General features: G+C 32.6%; 1 protein-coding gene across 6 annotated transcripts in view; it reads left to right on the top strand.

Annotated features, from left to right (window-relative positions):
- The first annotated feature begins 793 nt into the window (after nucleotides 1–793).
- The window catches only part of Tomosyn (syntaxin-binding protein tomosyn), a 59,648-nt gene continuing 37,531 nt past the window's right edge, over nucleotides 794–22,910 (top strand). The window contains exons 1-9 of one of the 6 annotated variants that reach the window (XM_070109569.1): nucleotides 794–996; nucleotides 15,088–15,267; nucleotides 19,135–19,232; nucleotides 19,297–19,485; nucleotides 19,556–19,690; nucleotides 21,234–21,297; nucleotides 21,359–21,566; nucleotides 22,075–22,150; nucleotides 22,227–22,381. In XM_070109569.1, coding sequence (XP_069965670.1) covers nucleotides 15,145–15,267; nucleotides 19,135–19,232; nucleotides 19,297–19,485; nucleotides 19,556–19,690; nucleotides 21,234–21,297; nucleotides 21,359–21,566; nucleotides 22,075–22,150; nucleotides 22,227–22,381 — 1,048 coding nt within the window. In that variant the 5' untranslated portion in view covers nucleotides 794–996; nucleotides 15,088–15,144. Of the gene's footprint in view, nucleotides 997–10,794; nucleotides 11,162–15,087; nucleotides 15,268–19,134; nucleotides 19,233–19,296; nucleotides 19,486–19,555; nucleotides 19,691–21,233; nucleotides 21,298–21,358; nucleotides 21,567–22,074; nucleotides 22,151–22,226; nucleotides 22,382–22,910 lie in introns of those variants that run through there. The other 5 variants (XM_070109568.1, XM_036376664.2, XM_036376670.2 and 2 more) reach the window with 5 other exon arrangements.

The raw sequence follows: 22,910 nt of genomic DNA, 5'->3' as shown, positions 1-22,910 counted from the left end.
AGAATAATAGAAATATTATGACAAATTGTAAATAAGGAGAAAATTAAGATATAGATTATGGAGTAAAGAAATTATGAGTTTTTAATACTTAAAGATTAGGAAATTCCTATTATAAATTTGGCCTTGAAAATATTAGTAGCGGATATTCAATACATTCTTGTGGATTAGGGAATTCCCGTCTTTAGTATTTCTTTGAAACTATTTAGCGGGTAGGTACTTGTATTATGCATATTGTTCTACCATATTCATGGTAATTAATTGCAAGCAAAATGTGTGACCATCATCTCAACATACAAATGAAATACGCAGCACGCAGTGTTGCGCAGTCGAACCGCACAAATATTTACGAAAATTTTGTGAAAAGGAATGCAGAAAAACTAGACTCGAGTTGCTGGACTCTTTTTGACCGTGTGAATGCCCAGAGCGACACCAAAAGAAAATTTGAAAAACATTAGACTCTTTTGAATCCCAATGTGAAACGGCACTTACGACTGAAAAAATATACTGCGTGCATGATGCAAGCGTTTACACCATAAAACATGTTCATAACAACATCATGTTTTTAAAAAATTTTAAAAACCATCGCACATGTATGACGAACACGAATTTATTATGTTTACACGCTCATTCTTTTCATCACGCCGCACATGCTTGCAAACATGAATGACCGTGTAAAGGCCGCTTTAGGTGCGATATGTTCTTTTGTGTGAACTAAACATTGCAATTTGTTATCTGAATACATAAAATGTGTATTTTTAATAGGAGTTGGTAACTCTGAAAGAGAATATAATTTGACATCATTTTGCAAAAATGGAAAACTTTTTTATTGAGAGTTGAATATGTGATTTATTCAAATAAATGCTTCACTTAAAGTTTAATATTCTCATAATAAACAAATGTGTTTACACCACCAAAAACCAATAATTTAAAACAAAACAAATAAGCGTGAAAACAAATTGTATATATGTTCAAAATAAAGAAATCTTTGCAAACAAGGTATTTGACAAGTTAATAAGTTATTAACGAAACGCAAAATATGATTTTATGTAAATGTTTCGAAATAATATTTATACACAACTTACCTGTTTAAACGTTACGCCAACGTAAGATTGAACTAAGTGAATAATAAAAAGGGGGTATACTTATTACGGTAAATGTATTGTTTAGGTCTCCCAACTAGGGAGGCCTCAAAAATTAATTTTTTTTTAAATCGTCTTATTTTTACGCGAAGATTACAAATCCGTGAGCGGAGAGTGAATTTTTCCAATAATTTATGTATATATTTACAAATATATTTGACGCACTTTGCACATATTTTTCGGTAAATGTATGGTTTAGGTCTCCCAACTAACGAGGCCTCAAAAATGAAAGTTTTTTTAAATCGTCTTATTTTGACGCGAATATTACAAATCCGTGAGCGGAAAGTGAGTTTTTTTCAAAAATTCTATTTTTTTTAATTTAAAAAAAAATATGTCAAAACATTTTTTTATAAATATAATAAATACGATTTAAAAACAAACATTGTGATACATTTAAATTAATTGTTTTTTTCCCCTGCTGAAAGGAGTTCGGTGCAAAAGAACTATGGACACACCGGTGTTGGACCAACCAGGGTTATTTGTTTGAAAAGTGCAGAAAGGATTTTGACGCGATTGAATTATGAACACCCCGGTTTTGGAGTGCGGAAAGGAGTTCGACGATCTCCGATATTCGTTTATACCATCAGATCGCGGCGCAAAAGAAATTGTGACTTACATTTCTTCTGTTTAATTCGCTAAATTTGTAATTCCAGCTAAGTGGTCTGGATTTTGCAGAATTTTGCCGCCACAACAACAACAAAAACTGACTTGAAATATATTATATGTGCAAAGTGCGTTACATATTATATATATGTAAATATATACATAAATTATTGAAAAAATTCACTTTCCGCTCACGGATTTGTAATCTTCGCGTAAAAATAATACGATTTAAAAAAAAATTTTTTTGAAGCCTCCTTAGTTAAGCGACCTAAACCATACATTTACCAAGGAAGGTTCTGCAGATTAAAAATATAGTATACCATATTATTTGCTTTTAAATTTCAACAATTTAATATATGTAATATTTCGATTTATAATGAATTTTAAATTTATGTTGTTCAGTTTTATATCTACTAGAACCGGACTCAATTGATTCTAATCATTTATTCCAAATTAATTTGTGCTCAAATATTGTAGCTTTAAATCAAAATTAGGCGAACTTTTACTCTGTGCTGAAAAGGGTTAAAAATTTGTTATGGTATAAACAAATTTTAGATTTGGCTGGGGCAGATAGAAAGTAAAATTTTGACGGCTTTTGTTACCATCCCACGATTTCCGCGTTAAATGGGGTAAGGTTGGATAAAGGAGATTCTCCAAATTATGAACATATATATATATAGTCACCGGAAACCTATAGTTTTCGAGATATTTACATTTTAAGTAGAAAATTTTACAAGTTTTATCTTGAAATTTCTCGATTTATAGTTAATATTTCTTTTATATTGTGTACTTATTATTCACTAACACTTCACTACATTGTTTCTACATATTTAATTTATATCAATTAATTTAATATTTGCTTTAAATAAGCATTTTATTTACTAGCTTACTACTACGCTACTTGATATACATACGAGTACACATATATGTATATTTCATATATGAATTTTTCGACGATCTAGCATGTCTTCACCTGATAATATCATCTGATCAATAACGTTGTGCCTATTTTTAAGACTCAAAACTCTACACTACACAAATTTTGTAAATTTTATCCATTCTGCAAAAATAAAGTTCAAACCTCTGGAATATTATAGTTTATTTTAATCAAATACTTGCGTAGAGATTACATTCTGTTTATTGATTTGAAGTTGTTTTTAACGTTCTTTTGTATAATAAATTACATCTATGATATCGTAATAGCCCATTAGCTTGGTAAAAGATGTAAGTAAGTTTTTAAGTATTCCAATTGTAACCCGATATTTCTATAGCGGTTCAATCTTCTATGAAGACTTGAAGCATATCCAATAATTCAATGAAAATTATTCTGGCACATATCTACAAAAATATACATAATTAATAATATTTTATTTTCTGACTTTAAATTTACAATTATTTTTACTTCATGTTGTTGGCGGTTCATTTAAATTCGATTAATCGTGAATGCATATCTGTGTTTACATTTATAAGTTGCCAAAATTTTACATAGCTCTTGATTTGGGTAAAATTGTGACCATTGGATTCACAAGTCCAACGCTACTAGAATGCTCTTCCGACAGGGTTGTTTTTGATTGAGGACATGCGTTCACCTGTTGTTTATGACGCTAAGTGTTATAGTAGAATTTACGGAAACCATGTTGGTGAATAGCTAGGTTGAGATGGTGGGTGAAGAGGTCGGGAGTAGCATCCCCTAAAATGTCTTCAGTACTGGGGAAAGGAGAGCTTTCGGGCGATGAGACTCCCTTAGGTGGCGGGTTTCCCAGGTTTCAATAGCGGAACCACTCTTCAGATTTTTCACATATCGGGTATGTGAAAAGTGGTCAGGGACAAGTTGAGCCCCTTGGTGAAGAACTTTACTGCCTTTGAGCCTAGGTGCTTGAACATCAACATGCTTATGCCGTTATTGATGGCACCTTGAACTTTTTTGAAATTATTTGGCATACAGCCGATGGAAAGTTTATCCCGCCTTCTAGCCCAGAACTTGTGCCTTCTCACTATCATTTATTTCGGTCGATGCAGAACGCCCTCACTGCAATACTTTTCATACTAGAACATCGGAACAAAAATTGGCTTAATTTATTCTTGGCCACCAAGCCGGCGCTGGAGTCAACAAATGCAGATAGACGGGAAAATGTTATAGCTTCAGGTGGGCAATACTTTGAATAATACTATTGTAGACTAGTATTAATTAAACGTTTTAATTAAAAAAAATGCACTATTGCAGTGGTAAAGTCGTTCATCATCCATTTTTTTTTCATCTATTCCTTTGATGCCCTTAAGCACCATCTTTGTTGTGGAATCTTATGCTTTTCAAAATAGCCATTATATGGCGAGTGGGAGTGGTTATCATCCGATTTTAAACGTTATCATACTATTTGAGGATGTGCCATAAGGAGCTTTAGTGGTTTGTGAGATATGCATATACAAGTTTTAGAAGATAAATATTGACACGGTTCGCTGCTCAAAAGACTAGGAAAATTGAGATCCCTTCTTATTGAGAGTCTCTGAAAATATGAATGCATTGAAAGTCAAGATAATCCCGCTTGATTTTATTTAGTTAATTAATATAATTTTGTTTGTTTTTTCCTGGAGAGATTTAACAAAATCAATATTATCACTCGTATGTGATCCTGAAAGTGATCCCCTACGAATTTTTAACTAGCCGTGAATAATACGCTGGCAGATGTATTATTTTACCAAATCTTTTAGGTAGAGGTTTAATGGCTGATTCACATACAGAAAGTTCGATGTATGCTTTTGAATGAGTTCGTTCACTCTAGGCGAACAAAGCAAATTGAAGCAAAATGTTGAACACAATCATTCATCTTTCTACGCTATGTCAAGCAACAGTAGCTATTTTTTATTAAAAAAAAGAACGAAAAGCAAAAAATTCATTCTGACTACTAAAATACTGTCTGTTTTTTCGCTTCGATGTTAAAGCAATAATTGTCAAGTAAAAAAAATTGAAATTATTTAAGTTAATAATACCGTGGTATGGTATACTCGTACATCAAATACTATTATAATAAAATATTGAATGTAGGGAAATATTATTTACGAATACATTTACAATTTTTAATCCCGAGATTAAAAAATTAAAATCTAATTTTTAGTCCCAACATCTCGGATTTTTTAAATTTAATCCCAACATCCGAAAAAAATCTAAATTTGATTTTTAATTTGTAATTGAAGATGTTTGGGTTTAAAATTTGAAAACTGAACATTTTACATTTTAATTTGAATGTGTATGTTTGCCAACCAGTGCTCTAGAGTATTAAAGATGATAGCTCTGTGCGAGCTCTAGTTTAAAATAGTAGAACACGTAGTACATAAATGCGCAAAAATGTTAATTCTAAAACAATTTCTTTTATAGTTCTTAATTATATGCTTGTGTTAAATTTTTTTTGTTTTTCATTTTTAAGTTATTTATTTTTAATTTTTAATCCGGTTTGTGGGCTTAAATTTTTTCTCAATCCGGTATTTAAAATTAAAAATTTGTTTGTAGTTTTTAATCCCGTATTTGGGCTTACAAAAAAACAAAAAAAAAAATCATTCAAATGTGAATTCAAGTATTTTATTGACTGCACTACGGTAAATTTTCTCAGAAAATGCCTCACTTAACAGCTGAAAAACGATTCAAAACTGCTTTTTTTTATTTCATATACTTATTATTTCGTAGTAGCAGCTGAAAAAAGCAGATTTGTATCGTTTAGTGAGGTATTTTTTCTTAATTTTCTGAGCAACTTTACCATTTTAAACCATCAAAAATTCAGCCATCCTCCCCTTCATTTTCCCGAATTTATATCGCCCATAAATTGTTTTTCCCTTTTTTATCTTTCGTTTACGATGAAATTCAGCCTACTAAGATTTTTTTGTTTTCTACCCTCGTCTAACAGTTTATTAGTGTTTTCTATATACTTTAGAATTTCAAAATTATTTTTATGATTGATTCTAAGATAATTCCAAAATTTTGTTTCAATATTTTCATAATTCCTTTTATTTGGAAATTATTATTTTTAAATTTTTTGCACTTTTCTTTTTTATTTAATATTTCTGACAAACACGTACTAGGTTAGGTTAGAGGGTCGATCCCAAGAAGGATCACACTTGGACAGCTTAAACGCCGGTCCGTTGTGGTACCCAAAACTCCTATAAGACAGATCAATAGACCCTTACATGCCGACGAAGCGCTTTGTGCCTATGACAAACTTGTTGAGACGGCCTATATCCGTTTCGGCTAAATCTTCTGGTTCGCCAAAGGTGTGATTGCCGAGATGTTTCATTCTCAGCCTAGCAAAAGCCGGACAGTGGAGGAGAAAGTGCCGGGATGTTTCCACTTCGCCCTCGACCATACAGCTTTGACAACTACCATCGGGTTGTATTCTAAGCCGCACCGCATGAGTTCCCATTGGACAGTGCCCAGTGAGAACTCCTACCATGGCGGCGAGGTGAACTTTGTTCAAGGCGAGAAGATCCCCCGGCCTCCTGCGGTCCACTCTCGGCCAGAAGGATCGCGCAGTCGCACAGGAGTTGGTCGTCGACCAGCGTCTGCTGAGCGCATGCGAGGTCCATTGGTCCAGAGCCAGAATACAAGACGTTAGCGGAGAACCAACTCGATCCCATTCCGATGTGAGCGGGGCAAGGGGTGGTAATTTTGTTTTCTTTATTGTCGGTAAATACATCGACTGGCTTGTAGAACTTTTTTGTTCCACAATATATTTTCGCAACCTGTTGCTACAGAGTATAATAGTTTTGTTCACCTAGCGGTTTTTTGTATCACCCAAAACTAATCGAGTTAGATATAGGGTTATATATATATAAATGATCAGGATGAAGAGACGAGTTGAAATCCGGGTGACTGTCTGTCCGTCCGTGCAAGCTCTAACTTGAGTAAAAATAGAGATATCTTTATGAAACTCGGTAGACATGTTTCTTGGTACCGGGAGACGATTGGTATTGCAGATGGGCGTAATCGGACCACTGCCACGCCCACAAAACGCCATTAATCAAAAACAAATAAATTGCCATAACTAAGCTCCGCAATAAGATACAAGACTGTTATTTGGTGCACAGGATCACATTAGGGAGGGGCGTCTGCAGTTAAATTTGTTTTTAAGTGGGCGTGGTCCCGTTCCTAATAGGATTAATGTGCATATCTCCTAAACCGCTAAAGCTCTAATTACAAAATTCACTGTAAGCAAATGTTTTTAGAACCTCTACCTACAGTGTGAAAATATTTGAAATCGGGTGGCAACTCCGCCCACTCCCCATACAACGGTACTGTTAAAAACTACTAAAAGCGCGATAAATCAAGTACGAAACACGCCAGAGACATTAAATTTTATCTCTGGGATGGTATGAGATAACTTTATAGGAACCGCGTTCAAAATTAGACAGTGGGCGTGGCACCATTTTAGGTGAAAACCCATATCTTGGGACCTGCTTAACCGATTTCAACCAAATTCGGTGTATAACGTTCTTTTTATATTTCTATGTCGTAGTGCAAAAATTGGCGAAAATCGGACTACAACCTATTTCCCATATAACACCATTTTAAATTCCATCTGATTCTTTCACTTTCCACTATGCATATCAAGCAACAATGATTATATCGGGGTAAAACTTTACTTGAATAATGCGTTTAAAATATGCCACCTTGTGACCAAAAATTATCTAAATCGAACCAAAACTGTTCAAGCCCCTAAGTACTAAATATGTGGACCCCAGTGCCTATAGTTGACCTTCTACCGAAAATATCAGTCTATCCACAAAGAAATCTGAAACGAGTATACCATTTGACTTTGTGAGAGTAAAAAATGTTCGATTACATCCGAACTTAGCCCTTCCTTACTTGTTTTTTTTTATTTTTGTTGCCGGTATTACCATAGGCTGGCGTTTTCGAACATTTTGGTTCCACAATATATTTTCTGTAATTATTATCTTTATTGCGCTGGTATAATTCTTCAGGTGGTCTTTAAAAAATCTTTGCTCCCAAAGTAATTTTGTCTTCTTTAAAATTTTTATCTTTTAAATTTTCTTTAGTCTCTTGATGCTCAGATTCACATCCTAAGTTAAATATATCTTCTCATTCATTATTTATTATCAACTTCTTTTTTTTCAAGTTGATCACTGCATAATAACGTATTATCGAAAATCCATTAACTGCTTTTACTCTTTTAAAAGTATATATCTAATTTGTTCTTATTTTTAAAAATTCCTGATTTAATATAGCAACTTTTTGCCCCCGTTTCTACAAATATTTTAAAATTTTGGCCTTCAACCCTGTAACGTAGAAAAATATATGATAGAACTAATTTTGGTCTAAAAAATTACCTTCCTTAATGTTGTTAATGCACTGTGTCTTTAGCGGTGGCTGCACATTCTGCTGTGTACTGTCATGTGTCCTTTTTATTATATTATTGTTTTAGTTAAATTGTATCAGCCTTTGCTGTATTCGGTTTCGTGTGTGCTGCTGAACTATCCTTTAATCATAACCTCTTTGAAGTTGACATTGTGGAAACCGTAAATTGTTATTAAAATTCCCGTTATTGCAGTTATTATTATTAAAACTATTACGCTGCCTATTATTGTTAAATGATTCGGATTTTCCCGAAATGTAATGCAAAAGTTGTTCGTATATTATTTGATTCCAATTTCTGTGCTTTTGTCAATGCATTTAGTAAATCGTTTGGCCGTAAGGTTAATTTTTTGTTATTAACCTTATTATAATATTCAATAATTGAATAATCGTCTTTGCGTAAAATACTCATTTCTTGCTCAGTAATATGAGCTGGTCGCTTGTTAGCGTAAGCGAAATCAAGTTGTGCCAAAAATGCATCAAAATAAAGTACCGTGCCATGTTTAGATAATATATCATTAGCATCGTGTGTAATTTTATTCTTCAATATTATTAATGCAGCAAAATATCTTCGGCTGTATCTTACATACATATAAACTCATTGCATTATTAACTGATTCTCTCCAGCTAACATATTTGTTCTGTTGCCACAAAATGCTGGTAATGATTTTATTATTATTCGTCACATCGAATTTCGGAATTAATCACTTCTGGTTTGTAATGAGAAATATAACACAATTTTAAATTCCATCTGATTCTTTTACATTCCAGTGTACAAATAATGCTCCAAAGGATATATCGAGATAAAACGAATAGGCCCTCTAAAGTGTGCTTATGACCAAAAAATGTCCAAATCGAACCAAAACTGTGTTTATAGTTGACTTTTTACCGAAAATATCGGTCAAGTGTGAGATGTATAATTGAAATTCGGAGAGAATGCTCTCCTGATGATAGTATGTCTGAGTGACAAAAATGGGTTGAATCGGGTCAATATTTTTCTTAGCCCCCATATACCTGATATAAAGGTTATTGAACTTCCGGGTGACTTTATATCGTATATATCAGCCAATATGCCTAAAATAAGCAAAATCAATTTCGTCCCTAAAATAATGAATTGCGATCATCTGGTTGACGTTTTCACATTAACTCATTAGAACCTTTGCTTTGATCCTTGCAAGTTGCAAGAGTATAAAATGTTCGGTTCCACCCGAACTTAGCCTTTCTTACTTGTTTAGTTTTACTTTTCTCTTATTTGCGATCGATAATCCTTTGGCTAGGGATACTTAGTAGTTTTCTCCCTTTGTCCTGCCAAGGATTTCAGTTGTGCCTAATCATTCACGAAACACACGCACTGCACTTCACGATTGATTATCCTTTGGCTAGGGATACTTTGTAGTTTTCTCCCTTTGTCTTGCCAAGGATATTGTTTTGACTTACACGTGGCCCACGTTGGGCGCCAATTAATTAATTCCCTTTACGAGGAAATTTTGAAAAAATATACTTTATATCTGCTAACGCACGAAAAAAATAAGAACACCTGTGGTTCTTTTGATTGACGGGAAAACAATCCCCTTTACTTTCAACTTTTTGTATTGCTTATACGTTTTAAATCTACTTCGCAATAATTATTGAATTCAGAACAAAGAAAGTGACAATTACAATTTTAGCTATTCAACATATTTCGGCATAAAGTTCGTTTTTGTTTACAATTATTATTGTTATACCTTCTTGTGAGGGCCACCACTAATGGTTTGATTAAAATTGATTATTCGATTCAGAATGAAAAATCATATCGAATTCTTAAATGAACAAAAACGTTAATACAAATTTTACTTATGCGACTACATATTTTCAAAAGTTAAGATACAATTTTATTTACAGTTACGGCAAAGCTACTGTGTGAAGGTGCCGTTAACTTGCATGGATGATAGTCAGTAAAATTTTATTTGTTAGATCATAAATTTCGAAATTGCATATTTTAAAAGTGTATACTGTTATTTCATAAACCACTTGGCCAATTTGGAATTTATAATTGATAAATTCTATAAGTTGCATTCATTCTTGGCAACTCTTTAATTCAACTTAAATTTCCGGATTTTAGATAATAATATTGTTTGTTTTAAAAAAATCATTTCTTACCATTCAATACCGAAATACAGTAATTTTATAAATAAAAGAAATCCCAAAAACATATTTAAACATGTATAAGTTCTCTAATTTTAATCTGCAATAAGCTTTTATTAACAGTAAGCACTAACATTTACTAGCGCAAGATGCACTAAAATTGCAAACAAAAATTCTCACAAAAGAAACCTAGATTTTGTTTATATAAATTCCCTATGCATGTAAGTAAGTATGTACATATTTTATTCAGCAATTCTGTATGACTTTGTTATATAGGAATAACGTTTGAGTTAAAATTCCATATGAAAGCCGAAATAATGCGTCGTAACATTTAGGAAAGCTTTCAGTATTATAAAATGTAAACGTGAATTGGTGGCGATGAAAACATTGATATACCCCGACAAAGCTATCATGTGACCATAAGCTTACACCACCATGCAAGCTTTTACTCTAAGTCTTGTTGTACATTATTCAACCCTGGACAGTGCCAAGTTGTAAACATGCGCATTCGCTAACACATTCAACTCCCGTTTGGCAATTGTCCTATAACAGACTTATCCACATTTTCCTACAAGAAGTGTTAATCTAAAAAAATGAAAAATATAGAATTAAATTATTATAACCCCTACAAATTATGATAGCATAATGTTAAAATTTAATGTAATGTATGTGCTTTTAAAAAAACCCAATTACTCACTAATATAGGAAAGTTCGGCCATTTTCGGAATTTTTTCAGTGCGACAAAAGATTGCAAGCTATATTTTTGTGGGGAAAAATCAATTGAGTTATTTGCAAATCTTCATTAACTTTAACCTTGTGCTGTAACTGAAGTAATGTTTAAAGTAGCATTTAAGTTTAAATTTTATTACACCGTTACCGGAATTAGTAATTAAAATCGTTGTGAAAAGTGTTAAGTTTCTTCAATATGTTGCGAAACGTAAGTGTTTAAGAATTTAAAACTTGTGTATATACCTAATTACATATTTATTTTTCTGCTAGGAATATGTTGATGTAGTTCTTCAGAATCTCTAAATATTTAAAAATATCAGTAGCTTACAAAAGTTAATTTCTTTTGATGATTTCTATGAATACATGGATGCTGGTCTTTGTAAATTTAGTTTTCAATTAAATCTGTTTACTTGTATTCTTAGCAGATTTGGCATCTTACGTCCAAATGTGTACAAAATCTGTAAAAAAAATCAATAAATTTAAACTAATATATAATGTGATGTGCACTTTAGCACTCTTTTGTACCTTTTCGCAAAAGCAGGTTGAGCAAAGCAATGTAAAGCTTTGTGCTATTTATATCAAAAATGTTTGCAGTTATAGTTATGTACTTTGTGTATATATATTAGGGTGTACATTTTTTTCGTAAGTTGTTTTTTTATTTGCAAACGCCCTAAAGTTTTAGCTTTTGCCCTAATAATGGATCCAACGTAAACTAATAACTTTTAAAGTAGTGATTTTATGAAGAAAATCATTAAAACCTTTTTCTACAATGAAGCATTTTGTAGTAGAATATAAGAAGATAATATATACAATAGAATATATTTTTTCAAGGTTGAAGGTTTATTTGTTTAATGGAAAATATCAGAAACTCCTATATTATATACATGGGAAAAGAAATAAGGTTTAATAAAGAACTTGTTTACGTTTTTTAGAGCAAAAACTGAAACTTCAGAAGACGGTTGCAAAAAAAAAATTAACTTGTGAAATAACGGACACCCTAATTTATATAATCACACAGGAAAATGTATGTGTGTTTGTGTGTGTATAACAATATCCTTACAGTATTCATCTCTATCTTCTTATCAAGACTGATATCGAATTGGAGAAGCAAATTGTAGTTTTTAGTGAACATACATAGTAGTTCAAAACACAGTAAATACTCTTTATATTTATGTATGTTCTGTGATAATTCCCGCCAAATAATATCTACTAGAATTTATACATTTATACAGAAAACAGAACAATATTAGGGTGTACAAACAGATGTACAATATAGACACAGGTTATATACATATACATACGTATAATAAAATACAAAGAAACCGTAATGTGCACTCTCTTACGATTGTAAAGATTTGGTGAACATTCACATGGACTCTTCTTGATTTTTATACTCTCGCAACTTAAAACAAATCGAGTTAGATATAGGGTTATATATATATAAATGATCAGGAGAAAGAGATGAGTTGAAATCCGGGTGACTGTCTGTGCGTCCGTCCGTCCGTCTGTGCAAGTTGTAACTTGAGTAAAAATTGAGATATCTTTATGAAACTTGCTACACATGTTTCTTGGTACCGTAAGGCGGTTCGTATTGCAGATGGGCGTAATCGGACTACTGCCACGCCCACAAAACTCCGTTAATCAAAAACAAATAAATTGCCATAACTAAGCTCCACAACAAGATACAAGACTCTTATTTGGTATACAGGATCACATTAGGGAGGGCCATCTGCAGTTAAAATTTTTTTTAAAGTGGGCGTGGTCCCTTATAAGTTAAATGTGCATATCTCCTATACCACTGAAGCTATAATAACAAAATTCACTGCGAACAAAAATCGGGTGCCAACCCCGCCCACTCCCCATATAACGGTACTGTTAAAAACTACTAAAAGCGCGATAAATCAAGCACTAAACAATCCAGAGACATTAAATAAACCCATACCTTAGGATCTGCTTAACTGATTTTAACCAAATTCAGTACACAATATTCTTTTCATATTTCTATCTTATAGTGCGAAAATGAACGAAATCGGATTACAACCACGCCTATTTCCCATATAAAACCATTTTAAATTTCATCTGATTTTTTCACTTTCCACTATGTAAATCAAGCAAAAATGATTATATCGGGGTAAAACTTTGCGTAAATAATGCGTTTAAGCCATTGTGCCACCTTGTGAGCAAAAATTATCTAAATTGAACCAAAACTGTTCAAGCCCCTAGGACTCCAATGCCTATAGTTGACTTTTTACCGAAAATATCGGTCAGCATACTTGTAGAACAAGGCGGCAAGATCCACAAAGAAATCTAAAACGAGTATACCATTTGACTTTGCGAGAGTATAAAATGTTCGGTTACATCCGAACTTAGCTCTTCCTTATTTGTTATCTAACCTGTTGTTCAGTTAGTTGAAGCTATAGTTTTTAATAGTACACCAACTCAAACCCTCTTTTCGTTAAAAATATTTCTATAATAATAGTGTTACATATGGGAAGTTGGAGCATTTCTGTATTTATGTACTTAAAAGCCGTTGCATATATACTGCTGGACAAAATTATAATAGAGAAGCTTTTCGATGGCTTCAGTTTGATTTTAAAAGATAAATATTACATTTGAAGTGTTGTGTAATCGGTAGTGTTAAAAATATGATAATGCACATAATTCCTGTTAAAAATTTACGATTATGAAAGCATTAACTATACGGTACGTTTCAGTGTCCAGCAACACATATTCAACAAAGATATTGCCAATAATTTTCTTTCTTAAAAAGCGACGCTAGAAAATTTTCGCATTTTTTAAATTCTAAGTTGCAAAATATGTATCTGTGTCGAAAACAATAGCTCATGTTAGTTATCACACGTAGATTTAAATTTAAAGTTATTTACAAAATATAGTTTCAGTTATTGGTTTAATGCCTGTAGATACATGTTAGTATAACAAAACTTATTGTTGGTAGAGTTGTCTTCATAAACATTTCGGATGTCGAATTCTCCTGCAAGAATTGATGCTTTCTCCCAAAATCAATATTTTGTTCAAAAAAATTTGCTGCAGCATTACCAGTCGAAACAATAGTTTTAATTTACATTTACTTTTAATTCCAGTTTCTAGAGCTTAGGCTTATTATTCTTATAAATGCTGGATTTGGGTATGGGAAGTTAATTCTTTTTAGTCAATTTGAAAGATACTCTTTATAGAAAGCAACTAGTATTATATCCCAAATAAGTGGAGAACTGTCCTACACGCTGATTAGCCTAACTTCTTCCCTACTTAATGACATGGAGAATCTTGTTGATAACGACATCAGAACAACTGGTAGCTACGTAGTTGCGCTAGAGTCTCTCTAGTTTCACTCGGAAACTCGAGCTCACGGAACATTCCAACAGAAACTGATTGGATGGAGGGTGCATTATGTTCCTCAACCAGAAGCAAGAGGGTCTCACTATGAAGGTGTTCGACGGGGCACATCAAGAGACATCCTGTGATATTCCGGAGTGTGGTGTTATGACTAGTCTGTATCTGTTTCAGCTACGACTTGCTGCATTCAGGCGACCATTTTGGGCCTGCGTAATTGTAGATCAGCCGGCCGATTGCCTTGTAAGTGGCCAGCGACATTTCTATGTCGTTTCGCCAGGTGCTGACGTCTATCGACTTGAGGATCGAAAACTTTTAAGATATAGAACTTATAAATAGATTTAAAATGCATAAATTTCCACAATTGAATAGGTCTCGATGGGAATTGTCTTTACCATATTAAGTTTTCATTCGATTAGTGACTTTTTCAATGTAGATATCTGAGCGATGAATTTTCACGAAACGTTTTCTTAAATAGGTAAAGAAGCATTCTTTATCTTTTGTCAAAAGAGCTGAAGTCATAAGTAATTTATTATTTTAGTTTACGAATGTTACAGTTCATTCGTTGACCCGTTTCTTTTCTTTTATCTAGACTTTTCAAAGAGTTCTTATGTTATCGCAAGTACCTCAAGAGATCGTAAAGGATAATATTCTTAAGTGTTAAAATATGTATGACTGCATGTATAGAATTTTGTCGAATTTGCAAAACAATTGTTTTTTATCTTCACTATTTATTTTTGAGTTATTAAAGACTTAAACTTGATATCTGTGTTTTTCTTGCAGAACTCGGGAATCAAACGGGTCGTTAAAGTTTCGAAGTAAAATTGTACTCACACGAAAATGAAAAAATTTACATTCAAGGGAGTCCTTGATGGTTTTCGACAAAGCGTGCAACCACAGGTTTACCGACAAGAGCAGGAAATTCCGGAACATTTAAAGGCGGAACATTTTTCACTTAAAAGGGTAATTAAAATTCTTATATCTTTTGTAAACATATTCTAAAACCTTGGACTTCTTTCGGAAAAAGAAAGAAATATATAATGAAATGTTGTAGCTGGCGTTTGTTTTATTTGGTAGCGGAAATTGAAACTATCATAAGACACACGCGGCTATTACATTTTTTTGTCATCAACGCAATTCTAGATTGATTGTGTTTGCATTCAAATTGTGATAATTTAATAAATAAATTAAATTATATATATTTTTAGGCAAATGGTTATTGAATATACATACATATGTATGCGTGTGTGAAAAGATAATGAATTTTAAAAGAAAAGTTTATCAATGTATCAGAAAAATTTTTTTCGGAAAAAGAAATATATAGCCAATAATGATATATTATATGTAACTTAATTTTATTGTTCTTTCGAGATTTACATACATATAGGTTACTTACAATAAAATAGAATCAACATTTTATTCACAACTATTTGTAAAAAAAGTGTTACCACAGTTCTTATTACTATTTATTTAAACATTTCTAAAGCAAAAATAACTTCATATAAATTTTAGTATTATCAGCAGACAACTTTTAAAGGAACTGTGAAGAACTTCAACTAACAATAAAATATAATGATGGAGCCAAAACTCGTATATAGTAGACTATTAAAACTATAAGTGAGAATTGCATATAAGTTAAGGATTTTGTTGGAAAATCTTAATTTGCGACTACGGCAGTGCACACCTTGGGCATTGATTTCACTAGAGCTTTACAGACTGAATTCAGTATTGAATACCACGCCTCTGGGACTTTTTCCCACAGTTCTTCCTTATTTTGTGGTTTAATGGCCAAGTCGTAATATCAATTCCTTGGCACAGTAGCCAAGTCTTGACCACACTTGAGGTATGCTTCGTGTCATTGTCATGCTGGAACTACCAAATTAAGGGCATATTCCATTCTGCATAAAGAGGCATTACATATTCTAGAATTCCAAGGTAGTGATAACGGTTCGTGGTTTCTCGAATCCAAAACCGCGGTCCAACTACGGACCACGAAAAACATCCCCATATCATAATATTACCACCACCGTGTTAGAAAGTTTTTGTCGTGTTACGGGGATTCATTTCAGCATTCTTTGGACATCGAACCCAAAATTTCCCTACGCTACTTACCATATTTATTTTAGATTCATCGGACCAAAGGATCTTGCATTTTTTTCACCGGTCCAATTGATATGGGCTGAAGCAAAACAATCGGATTTGTTCCGCTGTCCTTTTGTCAATATTGGGACTTTCCGGAACAACCTTCCGAAGAGTTTCTTTTTCAAAAGGCGACACACAACAATTCTCGAAAAAATTTCTATACCCAGTTCTTTTTGGATAGGTACAGAGCTTTTGGGATAGGTACAGAGGACTTCAAACGTTCGCGTTGTGATAAAATCTCTATGTAATTGTCATCCTGAGATGTCGTTTTCGTGGTTGTCCCCTCAATTAACATTCTTTCGGAGGTTTCAAAGCAGTAAACACACATTTTTGGAATCGCTTTTACAATTTCCCTTCGGGTATAACCGTTATTTTGCAAATTTTTTATGAGCTTACACTCTGCCGCTGTGCAATGCTTTCCTCGGCTCATTTCTTCTACAAATAATACTTAATTATAGCAAAATGTCAAGAACAAATATCCTACTGATTATATACTTACAATATAATTGTTAACTAATTGGTATTTTTATTCATTGATTCTATTTTTTTGGCACGACAACAAAAGCACACTTTTGTTTAATTTGAACACAAAGATAATAGTAAAATTTAACAGAGCTATCATCATGGTGTTTTAAAAAATAAATTTTGTAGGAATAGATTACAGGCAAAACGAATCGGAAACCTTTCCGACAATAATATAGATTGTTAATTATTAGGTACGCAACTAAGTTTTCGCAGTTTTTTTTTTTTTAGTAAAAATGCTATTATATTGTAAGGAAATGGTTACAAACGAGTTACTCGAAGTATTGCCCATCGCTAGTCACGACTTTTTCCCATCATTTTGGTAAAGCTCGAATACTATTACGGTAAATCTGTTCATCTTGTGATACTATCCAGATTCAAGCCATTTTTCGATGTCGTCTTGTTAGTGGAACTGCTTCTTAGCCAGACCATGTGCCGTCGAACGGAACGAATAATTATCAGCCGGTGCAATATCTGAGGAATATGGCGAATGGGGTAAGACTTCCCATTTAAGGGTTAAAACCTACCTCCAGGTAGGTTTTAACGGGTTTGACAACGTTAGGCCGAGCGTTGTCATGCAGCAAAATCACTTTTTCGTGCCTCTCCTGATATTGAGGCCGCTTTTTGAAATGAAATGGCTTGGCGGATGAGGCGGTGTGGGCAAGCCCTTCTTGCGTTTGACACTGATCCTCATCGATCAACGTCTCCAATTCAAATGACAATTATTTGACAAAAAATCGGACATATTCGCACAACCAATGACTTATAATTAAAGTCACTAATGTGGAAACGCAGTTTCTTTTTCAAATGACTAGGTTAAGTTTATAACGTTTTGGATACATCAAAATCTATCACCACGAACTGCTGGAGCAAGCTATTGACAAACAGCGGGAACTTGGTTGTGCCCCTAATATACAAATAAAAAGCTAGTATGTTGTTTATTTATTTATGGTAAAATAATTTTTATCTATAATATAATAATCTAAAGCTCATAATTGTCTTAAATCACATATGGCTTATGAATTTGACTGTTATTTCCTTGTTGTTACAGAGAAAATCTGAATATATGTAAACTACTTTAGATAACCCGCTGAAAATCAAGGCTGTTAACGTACACTTCCAACTTGAACTTCCAAATTTTTATGTATACAGGTTGGTTGAAAAGTTTTGGCGCTCGAAATGAAAAAATACTGTTTTTGGTACGAAATATTTTTTTTTGTGCAATATTATCTCCCTCAACTTCAATACACTTATTAAAATGATCCTCCAATAATTTTATGCCATCCCTGTAATGACTTTCCGGAAGCTCTGCAAAATACCCGTCTACGGCTGTAATAGCTTCTTCATTCGACGAAAAACGTTTTCCGCGAAGGAATTGTTTCAGATTTCTGAAGAGGTAGCAGTCACTGGGCGCCAAATCTGGTGAATACGGTGGATGCTCAAGCCATTCGTACTTTAGTTCGTTGAATTTTGTCATTGTTAAAAGACCTTTGTGAGCAGGGGTATTGTCTTGATGAAAAATTATTTTTTGTGCTGCAAACCAGGTGTTTTCTCACGAATTTTATCATCCAGCTGATCCAAAATGTTGCAATAATATTAAGAGTTGATTGTTTTACCTTTCTGCAGATAATCAATCAACAAATTTTTTTTTTTTGCATCCCAAAAAACTGGTGCCATAACCTTCTTTGCTGATCGTTATGACTTCACCTGCTTTGGAGCTGAACAACCAGCTTCAGTCCACTGTAAACGTTTTGGTTTCAATTTAGGATCATGGTTGTAGATCCAAGTCTCATCTATAGTTATAAAACGACACAATAGATTGGTTTTATTCTGCTTAAAACTATTCAAATTATGCTGAGAACTTTGTTTTCGATCCAGTTTTTGTTGAATTGTTAACGTGTGCCGGCACTAACTTTCCAAACAGCTTTTTCATATGTAATTCTCCTGATCTCTAGGCATTAGCAATTTCGTGCTGAGTCAAACTTGGATCTTCACTAACAATATTATGAACTTGCTCAGTGATTTCTGGTGTGGCTGCGACAGCCAACTTGAGGGGAAAAAAATGGAGCCAGTAGTGCTATTTCTTTGTGAAAATAGAAACTTTTCAACTAGCCTGTAATTTCTCTAGTCGAATGTAATTAAATAATCAGAACTAATTGATTTCAGACTTTTCGGCACGGATTTCCCTACTCACCAACTGCATTCGCTTTTGACCCCGTGCAAAGACTTCTAGCGATTGGCGATAAATCTGGGTTCATTCGAATGTATGTGGATTAGGTTAAGATTATGCAATGTACATTTCTTTAAATTATGTATTACTCAAAATAGACTTGGACGTCCAGGTGTAGATGCTCACGCGAAACACGAAGGCGAGTCGGACTGTGCAGTAATATTTTTAGAATTTCTGATCAATGAGGGAGCACTTGTAACGGTTACAGCGGATGACACATTACATTTGTGGAGTATACGGCAGAAAACACCGCAAGTAGTTCAGAGTCTCAAATTTCAAAGAGAGAGGTTTGATTACTAATTTATAATACAAAAAAGTTATTTTGATATATATTTTTTTAATTTTTAATATTTTCAGGATAACATGCCTTCACTTACCTGTTGGAAGCAAATGGCTATATGTTGGAACAGAAAGGGGCAATATTCATGTGGTACATGTGGAAACATTTAGCCTTAGTGGCTACATAATAAACTGGAACAAGGCTATTGAAGTGTAAGGCGTATTAAATTGTGTATATTATAAATTATTTTTGCACCTATTCAAAAATATTTGCATTTATAATAAACTAGGATAGGATGTTAGTTTACGGATTATGAATCGTTAAGAGCTACCTACGGTGATGCCGTTGTCTTAAGCTGTTGTAATTAACAAAAGTTTAATTTTTTTCATATTTCGATAGGCTTACTTAAGATACCTTTCAAAATAACATCCTAAAATTTTGAATTGAAATCTCAAATAGTTCTTGAGTAACAGTCTTCTCAAGTGTAGTCGCTTAGTTCAAACAACTGCATCAGTTTACACTTGAACGCGTTTTTCTCAAAACTAAAACATTTTTCAAATTTGTTTGGGTTATTACCCGGAGACAAATGATTCCATTACTACAAGCTCTACAAAAAAAGGTTTTTTTTGTTGCCCTGGACATCTTACCAAATAGATGCTTTCAATGAATTGAATGTGCTCTTGTTTTTCTGATTATTGCATATTTGCACATTTTGATCAACTATTGAAATATCAATTATCAATTATAGTTAGTAATACACTTTTTTTCCAGTTATGTTCAGGGTAGATATTTAGACTTACAGTCTACAAAATGTCTTTGTTTGACTCAATGCAAATTTTCGTTTGGATTTCAAAAGTCATCACAATATTGTTTTGAAAACATTTGTAACCGATTTCCGAAGCTTGGTAAGGAAAAGTCTACCTTTAAAATATTTAATTGTTCTCAAATACGGCAATTAATGAAAGATACTGATTTTATCAATGTTATGACTGTTAAGAGATTGTCAACTGGAAAATTATAAAAGAAATGCTCATAAAAAAAGTTTTGCTGAAATATAACATATGTTTTCGACATTTTTCATTCTGCTATATCGATGTATCCTCATTTTTCAAAACAAAACTGACATTATAAATATTTCTGTTATTTGGTGTCATGTTTTCAGATTTTTGCTTTATAAAATGGAAATGATGATTCAAAAATAAAAAAGTGATAGACAGTTTCGTGAGTTTTTAGAACAAATATATTCAAATCGATCATATATCTAGGGAAACAAAACCACTGTAGACCAGTGTTATCAAGTTTTTTCGACATGTTCTGCGTACAATAATTTTTAAACGGCGCCGTTTTGTAATTTTTTGAATTCTTTTCGACCGTAGGTCGGTACAATATCTTCTAGTTACGAATGAATTTGTAAAATTTTGTGTATTCGTAAAGTATGTACAAATATGTCTTTAAAATTTTAAAACAATTGGTTAGTTTTTTTTATGCCAAAAATCGCCTTCTGTTTTGCTATTTTTAAGTATGATAATATGAGCATTAGGAGATACTTAAGTAATTTTGGTTAGTTACAAATGAGTTTTTGAATTCATAAGCACTTTGTTGTGTGTTTATATGAACTTTTCTTTCTTATGAATAGTAACTGGAAGTTTTAAGTTTATATATCACTCTAAACATTTTTTGATAGGTGGTGTTAAATTAAATTTTGGTAGCAGCATGCAAAAAATGTAATTAAATAACCGTAATCTGTGTTTTTAGGGTTAGAACTAGTCATCCTGGTGCTGTGATTGCGTTATGTGATAATCCCATAGATGCAAACAAGGTGCGTTAAACAGATTTATATATGTATAAGTGAACACAATTTTTTGTAATATTGTTTGCAGCTACTTATTGCTTTTGAATGTGGTCTTCTTGTGCTGTGGGACTTAAAAAGTAAATGTGCGGAATTTCGTTGGCAAGCTACCGAACCAGTCAAATCGGTTGCTTGGCACTATGAAGGCAAATACTTTGTTTCCTCTCATACGGATGGTTCCATATGTACATGGCCAACCAAACCTGTAGTAAAACCTCAATCGGTTATTTGCCCTCACGGTAAGTTAAATTATTGTCCTATTCAAAATAATTCAAATATTCATTACATAATCCCAGAGTAACATACATCATGGAATTTTTGAACAATTTAAATCTGCGAGCAATTGCTAAGAAAATTGTGAAGTGTCAGCGCAATTCATATCTCTTCTAAGATTGAAATTTTAAATGTTTTTTGAATTTATAGAATTTATAGCAATTTTCAAGAACTACTACAACTTTCTGTTGTTACTGTTTTACGATTTGTTCAATAAATATTTTGTTCGATATGGTTATACATAAATTCGAAATAATTTTTGTTAAAATATCTTCATTTAAATGTTCCAAATTTCCAGAAACACTACTAAATAATTGGATGTCAAAAATGTAAATACAAATGTAAAGTCGACAAATATGATTACGCTTTTAATTTGCGGAAAACTAAAAGGAAACTTCAATTTTCTTATCATTTATAAGTGGATTTATGTTCAGGTTTTATATATTTGTTACAAATATAATTTTTTACACACAGCTAAAGTTTCTAAGGAAGGCACAATAGAAAAATGTAAACCTATTTATAAAGTTGATTTAAAAACTTCTCAAATGAGGTAAGTGATTTTAAATTAAGTACTTGATAATGTGTGATATACATTACATATGTACGTATGTATTTTTTAATTTCAGTGATACATTTACAATATTTTCTGGTGGAATGCCCACTGAGAAAAGTTCTAAATCAAACTGTATAACTGTTATGGTTGGGAAATCAACAACTGTCTTGGAAATGGAACACGCTGTCGTTGACTTTATTATTCTTTGCGAAAATCCTTGGTTCTGCGGTAAGTAATTGTTGTTTTGTTTCGCACAAAATGGTTTATATTAGTTTCTTGATTTAAAAGCTAAATGTGAGGAAGTCACTGGAGAAAGTACGGGATTAAAATTATAATAACCTTTATTAGTTCTAAATTTTTTAGTTATTATCGAATATTTCGAATTTATGTATATCACAATTTTTTGTGGTTTACTATAGAATATCAGTGATGATGATTCTTTTTCTTTTCTATCATCGCCATGTGTCCTTTCTATAAGTTAATAAGGGTACAGTTTTTGAAACAAAGAATTGTGGTACTATCTATCAGATACATTTTAATTCTTGTAGTATGTAGAATCCGAAATTTGTTGGATAAAAAAATTGTCTAAACATCTAGTTAACGACACGTGTTATATTTTTGATCATCAAATTTATAATATTTATAATATACATACCAAGAATATTTATGTATACAATTTATATATATATTTACATATGTATATCCTGATTGGTATTATTACGGGAATGGGAATATGAATGAATCATTGTGTTCCCTA

This window comes from Bactrocera oleae, chromosome 5, assembly GCF_042242935.1.
Source record: "Bactrocera oleae isolate idBacOlea1 chromosome 5, idBacOlea1, whole genome shotgun sequence".
In the NCBI taxonomy this organism is placed as follows: domain Eukaryota; kingdom Metazoa; phylum Arthropoda; class Insecta; order Diptera; family Tephritidae; genus Bactrocera; species Bactrocera oleae.
The sequence above is the reverse complement of the archived record's forward strand: the minus strand, read 5'-3'. Positions and strand labels throughout refer to the sequence as shown.